Source organism: Ammodytes marinus (genome assembly GCF_949987685.1).
Source record: "Ammodytes marinus genome assembly, chromosome: 3".
In the NCBI taxonomy this organism is placed as follows: domain Eukaryota; kingdom Metazoa; phylum Chordata; class Actinopteri; order Uranoscopiformes; family Ammodytidae; genus Ammodytes; species Ammodytes marinus.
This window is the reverse complement of record NC_137232.1, coordinates 27873949-27893336: the sequence shown is the minus strand read 5'-3', so window position 1 is coordinate 27893336 and position 19388 is coordinate 27873949. Positions and strand designations below refer to the sequence as shown.

The following is a 19388-nucleotide window of genomic DNA, read 5'->3' as shown; positions in this document are numbered from 1 at the left end:
AATATGCAAGCTTTGTAGATCGAAAAAAAATAAAACACTTTCCTGTATTGAAAATGCGCAGTTACTGTGTTTGATAGATATTGATGATCAGAATCAACCAGTGTCTGTTAGGTTAGGGCATCTTGTTTAATTAGTAATAATAAATCATGTTTAGAAGGCATCTTTTTATTGTATTTTTATATTCTTTGTTTGCTCAAACTATTTAGCCCACGATTGCTAAGGTTACAGCCAATTGTATGACGTAAGAGTGCAGTAAGCAATTATTCCCTCGAAAGGGTAAATAGTCCAGTGAAAGTGGAGGATTATTAGAAATGCCAGTGATGAATGCCTCAAGTTTGACCCTCAGATGTCTGCAAAATAAGTCGCGTAACGAAAATCTGGAGTCAGTATGAGCCTTTTTCTGTGGAGCCAATAATTAAGCCATACAGCATGGCGAGGGAATGGGTTCACAATATCAAGGTCACTATATTTGTTTGCTATAATATGCCAAAAAGAAAAAAATTAAGGCATGGGTGTGATTCATGACGCAGAAAACAAAATGTTAATTTCTAACGTTATCCTTTCGATATCATTCATGTGACATGTTTTCTCTTGTGAAATCAGCCCCTTATAATAAGGAAAATAGAAATAAAATGTATGGGCCTTGTGTCACTGCTTTGGACTTAATCTTGTGAACAAAGCTTCCCTTTTGCTGTTCAAGGTTGTGATATAAAAAGCAACAATATAGATGTGGCCATGCATACTGAAGGACGTACCATCAGCCATCTTCTGCAGGTCCTTGAAAATGCGAAGGTGGTGAGCGAGGTCTGTGGCCAGGATGATGTCTCTAATCAAATCCAAAACACGCTGGTAATCCTAGAGACAAAAAATCATAAAGTAACTTTAACTCACACTTACCTATATCAGATATCAGAATTAAAAGTGAGAGAAAACGAGTAGAGACAAATGTAATGTGTTGGATTTTTTAACTTCGTACCTTTCTGGAGAACTTCTCAAAGATGTTGCAGCCTATCGTGTTCAGAATGGCGATGGCCTGGGCAAAGTGATGTCTCTGTCACGGGCAAATGGAGGCAAAATGGAATGAGGAGCGGTGAGTCATGTTGCAATACAAAGTCAATAGACATGCCTTCCAATTGCCTCATCACTGAAACAAGGAATTCAAGTTTGATTTTTGGCCACTAGGTGTTGTCCAAGCACAAAACAAAGTGTACAATGTAATACAATGTCACCAAAAACAATAGTAATATTTGCAAAAGGTACAATGTGATGTATGATTTAAGAAGAAAAGGAAAATTCACTGAGAAAAATATACTTAGATCCTTTTCGATTTATGTAAAGGGTATTAAGCTGTGGAATGAACTTGATGAAGATGTCAAAGGGAGTTGCAGTTTGCGCAATTTCAAAACAAATTATGTTTAAAAAATTATTGAAAATTACAGACTAATAAGCTGAGCACAATGTGAATGCCACTTTCATAACAATATTGTAACGAATAATAGAGGCCAGCAGACAGACTTGTATGTTTTTGAATACTTTTGCAGATGTGATTAGACTACCAGATAAGAAATTGAACAGGCCACATACAAGGCCACTTCACACTTTGCATTGACACAGACAAACTGAACTGAGCTGAGAACTGCTAAGTTGGTCTCTAAATGCCATTGACCGCGTTTTTTCAACACGCGTCTGTTTGTTTGTTTTTTTCTTATTTTCTTATTGTTTGTTTTATTTTTTATTTTTATAATTTTCTGAAACAATAACTGTGTATCTGTGTATCTAAATCCGAATCTGATGAAAATGGGGGCGGGACCTGATAAGCCTTTGGCTTCTTCTGTCACCCTTCGGACAACACAAAGTAAGATGTATGAAGATATGAAAGAGAAAATTGTGTAATGGTGGAATTGTCCGAAAGAATAATAAATAAAAATGTATGGCATTGGACCAAATAAAGTGAGCACATGCAATAAAGATCTATTCAGGCACATATCCCTGTTATTCAACGTTTATCTTTGATTGGTTCCTAGTCAGCTCTTCCTCATCCCTGTGATGTGAAGTAACTGCTTGAAGGGTTTACCTCCATCACTGATCCCTCTGAGCTGTAGAGAGCAGCCAGCACAGATTGCTGAAAATAGAAAAAGAAAGAGAAATGAAATGAAATGCAATCCTCTAGTCTATTGACTCAAATGAAACAACAACATCCTTGGATAAAATGTCTAGTATCATCACTTCAGGTGAATGGGGGAAAATAATGAACTCAGAAAGATTTGAATAAATATTCAAATTTGGCAATATTTATGTAAAAATGGGTACAACTGCATCTCTTTTAAACCCCAACATCTAACTGCACCTGTCAGCTTGAACATTCATCTTCAGATTGAAAGAACACAAAAAGAAGCTGACAAAATGATGAACTTTGTTGCATAATGACAGCTGTGTGTGTGTGTGTGTGTGTGTGTGTGTGTGTGTGTGTGTGTGTGTGTGTGTGTGTGTGTGTGTGTGTGTGTGTGTGTGTGTGTGTGTGTGTGTGTGTGTGTGTGTGTGTGTCATTCAGGTGCTGGAGGGTTTTTGCAATATGACAGTGGAGCTGAACTACATGCTTCGAATCCCAGTGACTTCAAATGTGTCTCACTTGGAATTGACAGATGAAGAGAGACAACTCGGATCTCACCATGAGACACCCAGAGTCTGGCTCTTATTGACATGCTCCACCCTGAGTAAATTGTGGTCTGAATTTTACCGGTGCAGCAGGCGCAGTGCTGCCCCATTGAATAGATGTTCTTCCTTTTCCCCCCCTTTGTATATTGTTTTAGGCTTCCCTGTGAGCTCTCTAATAAAAAGGAGAAACATAAACATAACGTGTGCTCTCACCGAAGCGACTTGGAATGAATTGTTGGTGCCGCGGTGGTCCAGGTCATGGCACATACAGGAAACGAAGAGAGCAAGAATCTCTATGTCCCTAAAAGAAGAAAGGGAAGGACTGATTGAATACTCCCTGCCGATGCAAAAATTTGATGTTTTTTCCAAGTTATATCACAAAAAGCGAGAAGAGTTTCTTATACTTACTCGAGGTAGTTGGACAGCCCTAGGTTTTTGTGGAGCAGGTAGCAGAAGTGTGACACGGAGAAGGCATGCATCCAGTTGTGGTAGGGAGGGTCCCTGTAGCCTTTCTTTACCATCAGACAGAACCTGACAAACAGACAGCATGTTAACTTTTATATCTACAACACATAATGTTAAAACTCTGCTGCAATGCTGACAAAGAAATTGTCCAAATGTAATGAAACATGTTGACTTAAAACATACAGTTTTTGTTTAGAACTTATACTGTAGATGACAGTTGATAGGTCAAGAAATATTAAAATAATGAAACCCCAAAAGCACTCAAATTCTGTCTATTTATAACACAGTTTTGAGGCTATCAGATGATGAAAATGGATTTAAAAAAACAGGGACATGCGAAAGTTAAAAATCTACCGCAAAGCAGAAATCTAGGGATCAATGTATTAATGCAGAGTACTAAAATATGGTCATGCACAGGCTCTTTTATTAAATAAATGTAACGATGGAGTGGTCAGACCTGGCGAGAGTGTGCACGTCAATCTTGTATCTGTTGATGAAACCCATGTCTTCAAACATGCTGAGGACGCACTGCGGAAACACAAAATAGGATCATTCAGTTATCATTATTTCTTTTTTCCCACTTTTTTCCCCCTCCTAGCCCCTATTGCTGCTTACCAGGTGCGTGGTTTCATCAGGCAACGAGCGAGGCTGGTACGTGAACTCGGCGAAGCAGGGGTGGATCTTTATCACCGGCTCCACCCCGACCACCAGCAGCTTAGACACCTCTTCCTCTGACACCTGCAATGCACACATACTGAATCATATTGAGTAGATAGTATTGACAGTGTCTAGTGAATACAATGTGCGAGGGGTAAGCGGCGTGACACGCAAATAGGATTTTACCTTCATGTGGTACATCATCATTTCATTGGCCAGATGGGACCTGAACTGAGCTTCGTGGACTTTCTTGTAGAGCAGAGACTGAAGAAAAAAAAACACACCGTTTTTTTTTCCACACACAAAAATAGTTTTTAAATATGTTTGTCAAAAGGTACCTTCTGTATATGATGAACTGTTCTGTCACAGAACCAGCAAAAAATATCTCTTCCTTTTTTCCCTCTTTTTCTGTATAGTGACAACGCTTACAGTGAACATTGTGCAGACTGAAATTGTGTTCGCTCTGCTGAGTCAAGAGGACACCACATTGGCTTTGCACGGAGGGTACACACAGCAGTGTACGACAATCTGAATGCTGGCTACATTTCTGTACGTAAAGGAAATGCTTTTTCACAACCCACAGCAAGCTGAAAACTGTGATACAACGTGACAACGCCTTGATAAATAATGCATTTGGTCGTCTTTAAATGATTAATGAGATTCCTAGAAGGCAATTCTTTATGCAATCCAATGTCTTTATAGTTTGTCGATATACTATCGAGTACCTGTAGTCAATCAAATGGCACTAAAGGAGCTTATTAACACAAAGGTGAATCAGAAATGCTGAATAAAATATCATCACAGCTGCACTTTGTGACCCTTTGTGTCAGCCAGTTTGTTTTTCTTCTTCCTCCATCTTGGTGTTTCTGCTTTAGCTCCATCGACTAAATTATAGTGCCCCTTTCTTCTGGCACATGATGTGAAATGAGTTTTGCGAATATGTATAATATTTTTTGTTTTTCTTTTAAATGGTTAATTTTTGCGTTACTGCTCGAGGGAATTGTTAAGAAGAAAGAGGAATCAGAACTACACAGAGTAACCACCCTTCCACTACATTCTGGTAAAATATTGAAAAAAGGGGAGCTTCAATAATTGGAAAAAAATAAGATTTCTTAAATCCTTTTCACAGTAAATAAAAAAAAACATTTTGGATTCGAGACAACTTTTGGGTTGCTGAAGGGGTTTTATAGATTTGTAAAACTTAGAACAATCCTTCAATGGCACTTTAGGTGATGACAACACAAAGCAGTGCAAACCTCTCTCTCTCTCTCTCTCTCTCTCTCTCACACACACAAACATCATATCCTCCACCATCATCCATGTGAACCACTTACACCAGTGCAGCTTAATGTGTGTTAATGCCTTTGCGGCAGTCATATAATGCCCATGCCATGAAAGCCACTCAGTTCCGTCACAGATTAAATCTCTTAAGATTTCCCACGAGACTTTGCTCCACTCTTCCTTTGACTGAACTCCCCTCCCCCCTTCACACTGGACTGATCCTGTTCTACTAGCAGGGATCGATGTCTCTAACGGCAGCACTACCCGCACTGCTTTAAGGTGTAACCAATCCTCAACATGAATATTCTATTAATGCTAATTTGATCAACTTTATTTTATTCCTGACCATACTTTTGTGCAATGGATATAGGTAGAACTTGCAGAGCAGGCATTATTATACATTACATATATTGAGTGAGTTAATGACTTAAGATTTACAATGAGCCAGCGCTTATGAAGATGAATGTGTAGCTAAAGTATGCTGCATTTTAATGCTTTTCATTATTTACCCTCGCTGAGAGATAATGAGATAAAGTGAAATAAATTGTGTTCTATTGTAAAGTGAGAAGTTTAAGTTAGTTAATTAGCATCTTCACTGTGCATTTTTCATTGTTATTAAAGCTCATTTTTAATATGCTGGTTGTGGTTTCAGCATTTTAATGAGCATATGAGACATCTGTGGTAATACGACATACTCTACCAAAGCAGAAACTTTAAAGTCGGTGAAGAGACTTACATGGGCGATGCTGATACCGCAGTAGATGGAGAAAGCTGTGGCCAGGTCCTCGTCGAAGCGGTTAAACCACGGCCCGTTCATTTTATTCACCAACTCAGCAACGCCGATCACCTCTAGAGGAAGAATGAATTTTAAAAGAAAGGGGGGAAGAGAACAGAAGAAAAGATGGAGAGAGGAGAGCAAATGAGGGACAAAAAGGGAAGGTGATGCGTGGAGGGAGGCAGTGAGTTGAGCAAAGAAAGTTGTGGGAGATGAGAGTCAAGGACAAGGAAAATGACAGTCAGAGAGGTGCAAAGAGGTTTGCTGAGGTCATTTCATTTCACACTGGAGCTGAACATAAATGCACAAAAAATACCAGAAATTGAAGTTTTAATCTCAACTTCAAACTGTTTTTTTAATACAGAGACAAATCATACAGAATCTCAAGTATCTCCACAGTAAGACAAGTTTTCTGTAATGTCTAAGTGTCTTTCTATTGTCCATGCTGGAAAGAGTCAGCCTTCCAAAGTGCACTCTATGCACTCCAACATTAAGGAGCAAAAGGATGTGATGTAACAACTCTTTGAGCTATTCTGAGGGAGCAGCTGTGTGGAAATGTAGCTTCGTTTTTATGAAGCAAAAAAGGGAAGAGAGGGTTTGTACAGGAGTAGAAGAGAAGAGAGGAGCGATAAAATAGCCAATAATGTAATTAAGCTGACAGTGAAAGAAAAAGTCAATATTAGATTTATCAGTGGCCACCTTTATTATAAGAGCATTATTTGCCTCTTTACAGGGGGAACTGGGCACCTCCCTTTAAGTATACATGTGTCACCACTGTTTGAGTATGTTTAGCTCGTCAGTCACTTGCACCGCAACCGTGACTGACCAGCCTGAATGAAAGGTGCTTTGCAAATAAAGTCTGATTGAGAAAGTTCAAACTGAGACAGTGAGCTAAGGAGTTGTTGTGAGTGTGTGTGTGTGTCTAGCAAAACATTTTCAGACATAATTGCTTACCATCGTTCTCGTCTTTGATGGGGAAGCAGAGGATGTTGCGGGTCCTGAAGCCGGTTTCGTCATCCACACCGCGGTAGAAGAGAGGATGGGAGTAGGCGTCCTTAATATTTAAGATCTGACCCGTGGTCGCCACGTGACCCGCGATACCCTGATCTGCTGGCATACGAAACTCCTTCTGCATTCGTGCACACACACACACACACACACACACACACACACACACACACACACACACACACACACACACACACACACACACACACACACACACACACATATACGTGCACACACAGACACACACACACAGTTGCCTATGTCAATAGGAGACTTAATCCTTTTCCCTCTTTAACTGATTATTGTCAGTTGAGTCAGGAAGGAAACGTAGGTTCGAGAGTGACGTGCAACCATGGCCCCCAAGTAGGGTGCACCGTAGGGGTTTCAGGGTAATTGCAACTTCCTGCGTTTAATCGGGATGGGGGACCTTGGTTGCATGTCATTCCCTATTTCCCTCTCTCTCATTAATTCCAGTGTGTCTCTACAGTCAACCCTGTAATAAAGGCATGGAACAAAGGTTACAAAAAAAGACACATGCAAATGACATGTGAGCACCGCTCTGTCTCAGTGTATGTGTGTGTGTGTGTGTGTGTGTGTGTGTGTGTGTGTGTGTGTGTGTGTGTGTGTGTGTGTGTGTGTGTGGCAAGTAAATGCCTGCGTGCCTTACCTCCTCATCACTAACCACGCCCCCATCAAACACCTTGGCCACCAACTCATGGCTGACACGATCGAGCAGGAACACTGAACAGCTGGAGAAACAGAGTGAGGGAACAGGGATCGAGGGTCAGCGGAGAACAAAGCAAAGCTGAGAAAAGGAAAGTGTTTTATCTCATTTCATCTCAGGTCATTTTGTGGTTTTAATTAAACGTCGCAAGTCGCTTGAGAGCAAATTGCCAAGATAGCCTTTTCAGATGGCAATAAAGACATCTGCACGGTACACAGGCACACACGCGCACACACATACACAAACACACACACACACACACACACTCTCTTCTCTTTTACGCATACACACAACAATGAGCAACCCCTTTGAAGATGAATCGGAGGGCTTACATCTCTGCATCACTGAGGTTCCGGGCCTCCACTATAATTTCCTGTAACAGCACTGACACATCATCTGGAAGAAGTGGAGAGAGAGAGAGAGAGAGAGAGAGAGAGAGAGAGAGAGCGGGTGAGAGAGGAAATTAAAAGGGATACGGCGATACAGCAGAGCACAGATAGCCAGCGACCCAGATTATACAGAGAGCACGGCTGGATCAGCTGTAACCGCTGATAAGAGCTTTTGTAATCAACGGTTTGGTACAGTGAGAGGCAATTTGCTCCACAAGCTGATCAATCACGATGAATCACCCATGACTTCTTCTGCTGTTGCTGTTGTGCTCGCTGTGGAATAAGAATCTAAAAAGCCTCGGCGTAATTATAGGATACAGAGGTGAAGCCATCATTTTTTAATGCCCTTTTGATTTTATGGTTATGATCTTGGGTGTAATCACCTCTCGGGTCGCTAATATCTCATTCAATTACGCGTGCCGTTAGTTTCCCCTGGTGATCACTTAAATATGGGCCATTAACACACAAAGTGTCCCACAGTGTGTCTCCCCTCACAGAGATAGACACAGGCGGACAGACAGAGTTGGGGAAACTTACCCAAGTGTGTGAAGAGATTCTTGGCCACTTGTAAGAGCGCCTATGCAGAGAAACAATGGACACGAGACGCTCATTAAAAGGCAGCTTATTTTTTATTCATGTATATGTAAACAGTTTGTGAGTGTGAGTGTGTGCGTGTGCGTGTGCGTGTGTGTGTGTGTGTGTGTGTGTGTGTGTGTGTGTGTGTGTGTGTGTGTGTGTGTGTTGTTTATGTGTGCACATGCAAAGTACCTGGCACTCCACTTTGAGTTTCTGTTCTTTCTGGAAGGCCAAGGTTGAAGTGAGGACCGTTGAAGTGTAGCAGAAACAGTGTTGGATTGCATACTCATCTGCCTCTGTGTGTCTGCAGTGGAGAGGACACAGACACACAGACACAGACACACACACACACACACACACACACACACACACACACACACACACACACACACAGGGCTTTAGACAGGGATAATAAGCTGCAATGGGACTTTGGCACTCTGAAAACCAAACATCAGATTTTGTAATCATAAATATTTTGGGAAATTTTTAGTTGCTTTGAATACCTTTATAAAAAATTCAATAGAGAAGGTACAGCTGAAATTATACGCAAATTGATTATTAAATCTATCAAATTAAAACACATCTTCATATATTAAACAGATTGAATATTTAAATCTCGAATCAGTTCTCTGGCTCCAGTTTGTCTTTTCTGTTGTATGTAATTGTAACTGAATACCGTTGGCCGGGTTTTGGACTTTTGATCTGACAATACAAAACATCCTCCTGGGCTTGAGTTTTGGTTGTAGACAAGTCCATGTTAAGGCAGGTGGGCTTTACTTAGATATTTTCATTATGTGATCATCACTCCTTCACTACTCATAGTGGAATCAATTTGCATTAGGAGAATTGAAATACTTTCACTTAAGTAAATGAAATATCCCAGTACTTTCCTGCACATGGTGAATGTGGTTGTCACTCTACTTTAAAATGAAATGATGGGAGAGCTTGACAACATTAAGCAAGCAAATGAAGACTGACGAATGAAATGATCTGCAGTGAACTCAGTAATACCATTAACTGACTGCAGTTATGTCTGGTTGCCTACAGAGGGCAGTGGCACAGTATTGTGTTGATATCAGTCCTACACGTACTCTATATCTCCAGGGCTATCTTGCCCTGAGCATAGACTCACTGAGGTACAAATCTCGCCCTAGAGGCACAAATCTTTTTTCCCTTTTATTTTAGTGAGACAGGGCAATAGTCTGAATATTTCCACAGCTAGTATAGAAACCAGTAGGTGTCCTATTTCCAAAGGCTAGAAGTCGGATACACACAGTAAGAAACCTCACAACACTTTGCACAAACAAACTAGTATTTACATAGAATGAATGAATGAGTGTGTGTACCCTGTACTAATGTGTCCTTTTCAACATTAAAAAAACTTACCATGTATTGGACTACAAGTCTTTCGTTTAGCAAGAGATGCACATCATCCTCAGTTTATTTCTGCTCATTCTTCTAACAATGCAGTACTGTGCTTTTCTCCACCTGCTCTTGCTTGTACAACAAGATTACATTCTGTTTGCAATGGTTTGAGTTTTTGTCTGCTGGCAACAAAACTGAATTATGGATCTGTTACTTGTGTCGCAATGGGCTTTAATGCACTTGTGTACAAAGGTATAGGAGGAGGCTACATTACACTTTTAAGAGGCCTGGCAGAGAGACGTTCCAACGAACTCTGCCTATAAATAAGTAATATATATGATGAGGGAATGTATCCTTGAGATAGAAGTCCCCACAAAAAGCTGGATGACTGGGCTTGCAGCGAAGGATAGATCTATCCTATTTTATGCACAGTTGCAACCGTAAACCTGCTGCTGTTACTATGGCGATGAGACGCCAGCTCTGTCATCAGTGCCACTCGTAGAGGGAAAAAGTATAGGCATGATCCCTTATCATCTATCTTTGTCTTCTGAGAGAATGAGCATAATAGATGGATAGAAAGATAGATGGATGGATGGAAGGATATTTAGATAGATAGATAGATAGATAGATAGATAGATAGATAGATAGATAGATAGATAGATAGATAGATAGATAGATAGATAGATAGATAGATAGATAGATAGATAGATAGATAGATAGATAGATAGATAGATAGATAGATAGATAGATAGATAGATAGATAGATAGATAGATAGATAGATAGATAGATAGATAGATAGATAGATAGATAGATAGATAGATAGATAGATAGACAGCCAAGCTACCCTGTTAGACTTATGACCGTACACAGGGCACATGAAGCACGTTATGTTGTTTGGTGGCAGATTTGACCCTCCACTGCTCGAAACTCATCAAATCCAAGCTGTTGAGCTCAACCAATCAGCCTACCCATCCCCAACATGACTGTAAGCCGCTGTCAGATAAATCAATGGATCTACCACGAGTCAGCGCTTCAGGAATTAGGACGAGCCAAATCATCTACAGACTGATATACTGGCGTTTTAAATATTATTATTAAGCGGTGGGCCAACGGTGACTAAGTTAAGCTAAGTGCATCTGTTCGTTGTAACTCTACTTAATCGTTCCCTGTGATCTTGTGATGATTTACGAGGAGGGGCAAAACAACACACAAAGTGAAAAGGTAAAAAGGTCAATGGTAGCTTAGAGGGGTGAACAGAGTATTTTACACGTACCTCTGCCCACCCTGCTTGTTGAAGGCGCACGCCAGCGCCACCACCTGACCGGTGGCCCTGCTGTCCACTGGTACACAGAGCATGGAGGAGATCTCACAGCCCAACATGCTGGAAAGCTGCCTGCGCTCCTCCTGAGTGAGGGGAAGAGAGGCAGAACAATCTGATCAGTATAAGGAGACAGAATAACAAAAAAGATAGACTGTATACTGTTGTTGGATGGATAGATAGATAGAAAAGGAAGAAAGAAAAAATGTCTTCTTACAGCGCTGATGTCCTGAAGAGTAATGGACTTTCTCTTCTCGACAACCTGACCGAAGCGTCCAAACATCAGCTGAACAGAAGAGAGACACAGTGAAAATTGAAGGGAGGTTAAGAGACATTGGAAGGAAGCGGAGAGACAAGAAGAAAGCCGACTTGTTGAAAGAGATTATTTAAGGGGTAATATATATATATATATATATATATAAATAAAGGCTGTTTATTCTGTATGAGGTCTATTACCTCCTTTGTTAAAATAGCACAAATAGTTTTTTGTCCTAAAATCTTCAATAGCAACTACAATCAAGATTTAACACGTAATTTAGCCTTGGGTTCAGTCTCTCTGCACCTTAAAAAAAAATGCTACTTCTGCACAACAACAGGGACGGGAGAGACTTAAGGCGACCCAAGGGAAATGATTACTTCTCCTGCCCAAATTTCTTAATTATGCATTAGCCCTGCAAGCAATTTATAAAAGATGACATGTGGGAGGTTTATTATTCTATCGTGGCAATCAAAGAAACCAACACGCAGGGTTGCAAAGTACCTCCCTGAATTTATCTTAGTCGATCATCTCACTGCCCCCCAGTGCAAGAAATACAAGTGAACGAAGGAAGGCAGGGAACACATGAATATTTATAGAGCTACATTTATGGAGTTTGTTGGTCTCACCGGGAAGCTGATCTCCTCCTCCAGGACTTTGTCTCCAACTACCTAGAAGGTCACAGAGGTCAAAGGTCATGTGTTTATTCAGTTGTAGATGTCCATATTTGGTGAATTAATCATTGCTTGAATTGTAAATGGATGTCATGTATGTGTGTGTGTGTGTATGTGTATGTGTGTGTTTGAGTGTGTGTGTGTGTGTGTGTGTGTGTGTGTGTGTGTGTGTGTGTGTGTGTGTGTGTGTGTGTGTGTGTGCGTGTGTGTGTACCTGGCAGAAAACCTGGTGGTTGTCCTCGGACACCAGTAGCAAGCAACAACACTGTGACTCAGTCTGCTGCTGCAACTGAAGGAGAACGCAAACACAAATGTCAGTCCTGAAAACATGAAAAAAAAATCTCTCTTTATCAGACAGATAATTTTTTTATAGCCTCAATTTTAAAATTCCTCAGAGTGAAGTGTGGGGGAAAAGACAAGAGGGAATGACAATTGAAAATTACTGGCGTTAGAGGGCAAGGATTCTATATTATCTTCCTTGTCTTTTAGCATCAGGCTGCAAACACACACACAACTTTGATACACATTTCTATAATTTACAGAAAAACTAATTAAATATCTCACAAAATAAAATTAAAAATGGTCAACAATCATATATTCCCATTGATATGAATACCTTGGTAAGTGTTTATATTTGCCGTCCAGGAAGATAATTTCATCAAAACATTCCTACTTTGTAAAGGACAGAAACCTGCGGGGATTCTAGCACAAGATGAAGGTTTTCCATTGAAAGTGAGAGCTGGAAATCCCCACATAAACGAGACAGTGAATGTGTATCTGCTTGAGTGTGTGTAGGCGAAGGTGTGTGTGTCTGCGCTCACTGAGCCCCCATGCAACCAATTTCCTGCTGCTATCCATGATGGGAAACAATTCATTCACATTCATAGACTGAATTTCAGTTTCAGAGGTGGGAAAACACACATCAAATACTATAGGTAGACACAGGCATACATGCCCATACATAAATGCATGCACACTCACACACACCATCACACCGGCAGCGTTTTTTTTCTGTAATCCACAGAGCTGGATAGAGAACAAGCAGGACAGGGATAAACACCTGCCGCTGCCACACACACACACACACACACACACACACACACACACACACACACACACACACACACACACAGACACACACACACACACACACACACACACACACACACACACACACACACACACACACACACACACACACACACACGAGAGGAATGTCACTGCACATATAATAACAAGCCTTTCTTCCAAGTTCTGTTAATCCAATAAGAGCTGCCTAAAGCACTTCCCACCAAAAACTGAAGATTCTTCAGAAGCAACAATAGCCCGCTCCTTTTCCTCCCTCCCTCCCTCCCTCCCTCCCCCTAACCCTTTCTACAACTGTAACAATAAACAGACGAAACTAATCATATCACATTCAAAATACATCTTAAAACACCAACGCAGCCTTTTACAATGCCACAACTCCTCTCTCTCTCTCTCTGCCTAAGGGTGAAAACATACTACGAAAGCAGGTTTAGAGGCATCAAGACGATTGACATGCAGGCTGCACTGCCGCTGCGGTGGAGTGGTTTGACCCTGTGCATCTAGGCTTGCAGCCTCAAGGTAGCCACCAGGCTAGGGATGGTCAGGAAGGTAAAACTTGTTTAGATTGAAATACTTTCACTGAGAAGTAGCATAATCCTTTAGGGTAGTCTGACATTTTTGTAATACAGATTTTATGTCCACTACATTTTCTGTCCAAGATAAAAACTGATCACGGCTGTAAAATGAAGATGGGAAATGGCAAAAAAGGCAAACATTTGATTCTGATTTTTCACCAGTCTCTTTAATTAAGTAATAATAAAATAAAATTAAATGACCAGTTTAACCGCTCAACTCTAAACCTACAAGTGGTGTTTGTAAAATCTCATTTTACAAGCGTTTTGAATAAATTATTTACAACCCATCTTTTTCATAAGACAGAGCGAGTATTATTTTCAGGATCAACTATATGTCCAAGATAACGTGATTAAATGTCTAATTTTGACCAACAACCAAAGATATTCCGTTTACTATCACACAAGAAAAAAAGAAAAGGCAACAAATTCTCACAATTTAGACCAGGTGCAAACTCTATCCTTGCCCTTGCCTTATCCTTCTCCATCTTTTTATTTTATATCACACATTACATTTGTTGTCTGGTTTCTGCACAACCATTAGCTGGATCTTGATATGTCCCCCCTCTCTCTCTCCCTCTCTCCCTCTCTCCTTCACCATCAATCTTTACACCTCTCCCCGCTCCTTTTCACACAGAGTCTATCATCTATACGGACAGGTGCAGACTATGGGGAGACTGATGAAGTAAGCGCGTGATAAAAAGCTTGTGGTAATAGGTAATGACAGGCAAAGGTGAGGAAGTTACTGGGAAGGATTTCATGTTTTGCATGTAATCTCTCTGTTTGTGAGTGTGCGCGTGTTTGTGTGTGTGTGAGCGCGTGACAGCGTATGAGTGATCTCAACCACTTACATAATTGATGACTTTGAGCTGGAGAGACGCTGCATCAAGGTCAAAGAGCTCACCTGAAAGAGAGAACAGCGAGAGAGCGATGGGAGTTAAGAGGAACAGAGAAGAGCAAGGGGAGATCGGCGTCAAGGCAGACAGGGCGGAATACAGAGCATGTGCTACGTGTGGACAGAAAGCAACCCAGGAAGGAATGCATGTAGACAGCGAGGTCGGGGAGGGGTGAGTGGGGGAAACCAGCTAACAGCAAGACTAATAATGAAGACAAGACAAGGAATGGATGCTTCTCTGGACTGCAGATGAAAACTGGAGGAAAAAGATGGGACAGAGAAGCACCAAAAAAACAAACTACAACCTTAAAAGGAAACTTAAGGCAACTCATATTTGTTGGCAATTACTAGAGCGTAAACAACGTTGACTTATGTGTATCTGCACACGAATGGCATTAGGGAGTCCATCTCCATTATGCATGAGATTTTTTTAAACAGTGTTTTTTGGCAAAGCATTGGGTTTTTGCTAAGAAGCTGTCACACATTCCTTGTGCCACTGACGAAGTTCATCAAAATTCATGAGCTTTTTATCCAGATAGGCGTAGTCTATTAACATACCTCACCTTACATGTACCAGTGTGCTTGCATTGATTTTTTTCTGTTTGCGTTTGTGGTGATCACAGCTGGCTGCTGTGCGCTCCTCCTCCTTTTGCCACTCCCACTCCCTCTGTTCTGTGGCACACCTGGTCTGCATCATCAATCAACGCACCTACTTCACCTCTGGCTTCCCTGCTGTCGTTGCCAGTTCGTACCATGCACTACAGTGGTAACTATACACGCCTGGCTACAAGTGTTTTACCTCGCTCCTTATCTCGTTGTCTCGTGTTTTGTGATCACCACCCTAACTCTGTTTTTTCCTCTGCCTGCAGTTACCCGGACCACAACCTCCAGCTTACCTACCTGCTTCTCCGCCCCGGCTTTCCCACTCACCACCTGCTTCCCCACCTCGTTGAAATAAACCTTTTTTATTATATCCACAACTGCCTTTGTCTGCTCTTGGGTCCAGAACCTAACCGTAACAGAACGAACTGGCCAAAATGGACCCAGCGGAATTTGGCAAGATCCGTGGAGCTCTTGCCGCCCAAGGCACACAGGTGGCTGAGCACAGCCAAGCCCTCCGGGACGCTATGGAGGCTTTTGAGAATCTCGCTACCCGTGTCACTCAAATGGGGCAGCAATTGGACTTACTGGTTCCCCTCACCACAGTGCCTCTACTGCCAGCGGCACCTCCGCCTGCTCCCACTCCTCCGATACACCTGCCACGAGCCCGTGAGCCCTTCATTCCTGCGCCTGAGCGCTATGCTGGGGACATGGGTACGTGTAGAGCCTTTCTGATCCAATGTTCCCTAGTTTTCAGTCAGCAGCCCCTCACTTACCCCACTGAAAGATCTAAGATCGCTTACATTATGGGGTCACTTAAGGGTAATGCACTAGCGTGGGCTTCAGCATTATGGGACAGTAGTTCTCCAGTTAATGACAATTTTGACCTTTTTGTAGCGGAAATGAGGAAAGTTTTTGATCACCCAGTAGAGGGAGGGGACGCCGCCAAGCGGCTTATTTCTTTACGTCAGGGCTCCCGCAGTGTAGCTGAGTTCTCTGTTGAGTTCAGGACCTATGCCGCCAGGTCGGGCTGGAACGACAAGTCACTACGTGGGCTTTTTCTTTCCGGTCTCAGTGAGTCGATCAAAGATGAGCTGGCTACTAGGGAGGAAGCTGACACTCTCGATGAAATGATTTCCCTCTCTATCCGGCTGGATAATCGTCTACGCGAGCGGCGTAGGGAGAAGGCGGGCAGCTCCGTGCCTCCGGCTTTCGCTGCTTCCTGTTCCCCACTTTTCCCTAAGACTGCCCTCTCTGCCCCCGTGACGCATGGTGTCACTGAAGAGGAGCCCATGCAGCTGGGCCGCACACGTCTCACCCAGGCAGAGCGGCTTCATCGGATTAAGACCGGAGTGTGTCTGTACTGTGCGCTGCCCGGGCATCTCATCTCCACCTGTCCGTCACTGCCAAAAGACAGGGCTCGGCAGTGAGGCTCGGGGCCCTGCTGAGCCACGCCCCCTCCGTCCCCGATTCTCACTGTTCTCGCTCACTGCTGGATGCCACTCTCCTGTCCCTCGGGCATTCCTTTCCTGTGTCAGCCCTGGTGGATTCTGGAGCGGATGAGAACTTCATTGACGCCGGCTTCGCGTCTCAGGTTGGCATTAAATTGGAACAATTACCCTCTCCCTTAAATGCTAACGCCTTAGACGGCAGTCACCTGGCCCTTATTACTCACCGTACTAAGCCCCTTGAGTTAATTGTTTCTGGTAATCACCACGAGATACTGCAGTTTCATGTCATCCTGTCTCCCCTCACTCCCCTGGTGCTGGGGCACCCCTGGCTCAAACGGCACAATCCCCAATTTGACTGGTCTTCTGGCAAAGTGGTGAGTTGGAGCACTTTTTGTCATTCCACCTGCTTACAGTCTGCCCTGTCTCCGGCAGTGGGAGATGTTCCCTTGCCCAAGGAACCTCCCGACCTCTCCTTGGTTCCCCAAATCTATCATGACCTGGGAGAGGTATTTAGTAAGTGTCGTGCGCTCACCCTGCCTCCTCATCGCCCCTATGACTGTGCCATTGATCTCCTCCCCGGCGCCCCTTTGCCCAGTAGTCGCCTTTATAACTTGTCCCGTCCTGAGAGGGAGGCCATGGAGAAGTACATTAAGGATTCTCTTTCGGCTGGCCTCATGAGACCCTCCTCTTCTCCTGTTGGTGCAGGTTTCTTTTTTGTGGCCAAAAAGGACAAGTCACTTCGCCCGTGCATTGATTTCAGGGGTCTTAATAACATTACAGTGAAGAACAAGTATGCGTTGCCCCTCATCAGTTCCGCATTCGAGCCACTGCAGGGCGCCACAGTCTTCTCCAAATTGGACCTACGTAATGCCTATCATCTGGTGCGCATCCGTGAAGGCGATGAGTGGAAGACGGCCTTTAACACCCCCCTCGGCCATTTTGAGTATCTCGTCATGCCTTTCGGCCTAACTAATGCCCCTGCTGTGTTCCAGAACCTGGTTAACGACGTCCTCCGGGACTTTCTCAACCGCTCAGTTTTTGTCTATTTGGACGACATCCTGATTTTTTCCCGCAACCAGGAGGAACACATTCAGCATGTCCGTCAAGTTCTTCAACGGCTGTTGGAGAACAAACTATATGTGAAGGCCGAGAAGTGTGAGTTCAGTGTCACCTCTGTATCCTTCCTGGGGTTCATCATTGAGAGCGGGCAAGTGAGGACCTGCCCCGAGAAGGTCATTGCAGTGACAGACTGGCCCATCCCCGATTCCCGCAAGAAACTGCAGCAGTTTCTGGGGTTTGCCAATTTTTACCGGAGATTTATCCGGGATTACAGCAGGGTTGCAGCCCCTCTCACCCGTCTCACCTCTCCTGCCCTCCCGTTTGCCTGGACGCCGGAGGCGGACGCTGCCTTCTCTGGGCTTAAAAGGCTTTTCTCATCTGCCCCCATTCTCATCCAACCGGACCCCTCCAGGCAGTTCGTGGTGGAGGTTGATGCATCTGACACTGGGGTGGGGGCGGTCCTGTCCCAGCGCTCTGCCACTGATGAGAAGATTCACCCCTGCGCCTTTTTCTCTCGCCGGCTGGTTCCTGCTGAGCGGAATTATGATGTGGGTAACAGAGAGCTGCTGGCTGTGAAACTGGCGTTGGAGGAATGGCGGCACTGGCTTGAGGGGTCAGAACAGCCATTCGTGGTTTGGACCGACCACAAGAATTTGTCTTACATCCAGACAGCTAAGCGATTAAATTCCCGCCAAGCCCGGTGGTCCCTTTTTTTTGGGCGGTTCAATTTCACCCTCACCTACCGGCCCGGGTCCCGTAACGTCAAGCCTGACGCCCTATCTCGTCAGTTTGGCACTGTGAACACACCGGCTCCCCCTGACACCATCCTCTCTCCTTCCTGTCTCAACGTGGCTGCTGTTACCTGGGAGATAGAGTCCCTCATCCGGGAGGCCCAGGTCACCGAACCAGAACCGGGCAACGGCCCCCCTAACCGCCTTTTTGTCCCCAGTTCGGTGCGGTCTCAAGTTCTGGTGTGGGGCCACACGTCACGCTTCGCCTGTCACCCTGGCGTGGGTCGCACCCTGTCGCTCCTTAAGAGGCACTTTTGGTGGCCAGCGATGGACGCTGACACCCGGGCATTTGTGCTGGCCTGCACGGTCTGTGCTCGGGCCAAGTCCTCCCACCAACCCCCTGCTGGTCTGCTACGCCCCCTTCCTGTTCCTGGCCGGCCCTGGTCTCACATTGGCCTGGATTTTGTGACTGGTCTTCCCCTCTCCAATGGCCACACAGTCATCCTCACCATCGTGGACAGGTTCTCTAAGGCAGTACATTTCATTGCTCTCCCCAAGCTCCCCTCTGCCTCCGAAACTGCCCAGCTGCTCGTGCTTCATGTGGTGCGCCTCCATGGGATTCCCACTGACCTCGTCTCAGACCGGGGCCCTCAGTTTATTTCCCAAGTGTGGAAGGCTTTCTGCCGGGCGCTGGGAGCCTCGGTCAGTCTGTCATCGGGTTACCACCCTCAGACCAATGGGCAGGCGGAGAGGGCTAACCAGGACCTGGGAACCGCACTGCGCTGCGTGGCTGCGCGCAACCCCTCGTCTTGGAGCGAACATCTGGCGTGGATTGAGTACGCTCACAACT

General features: G+C 44.0%; 1 protein-coding gene across 1 annotated transcript in view; it reads right to left on the bottom strand.

Annotated features, from left to right (window-relative positions):
• Positions 1 to 19388, bottom strand: part of pde2a (phosphodiesterase 2A) — a gene marked incomplete at its 5' end in the record, with an annotated part of 111720 nt that overhangs the window by 3826 nt on the left and 88506 nt on the right. The window contains 19 exon segments of the mRNA XM_080024830.1: positions 756 to 855; positions 977 to 1051; positions 2075 to 2122; positions 2869 to 2956; positions 3064 to 3186; positions 3578 to 3648; positions 3736 to 3858; positions 3964 to 4041; positions 5795 to 5907; positions 6788 to 6962; positions 7509 to 7590; positions 7898 to 7961; positions 8492 to 8531; positions 8723 to 8834; positions 11170 to 11300; positions 11432 to 11500; positions 12100 to 12141; positions 12359 to 12433; positions 14654 to 14706. Coding sequence (XP_079880956.1) covers positions 756 to 855; positions 977 to 1051; positions 2075 to 2122; positions 2869 to 2956; positions 3064 to 3186; positions 3578 to 3648; positions 3736 to 3858; positions 3964 to 4041; positions 5795 to 5907; positions 6788 to 6962; positions 7509 to 7590; positions 7898 to 7961; positions 8492 to 8531; positions 8723 to 8834; positions 11170 to 11300; positions 11432 to 11500; positions 12100 to 12141; positions 12359 to 12433; positions 14654 to 14706 — 1662 coding nt within the window.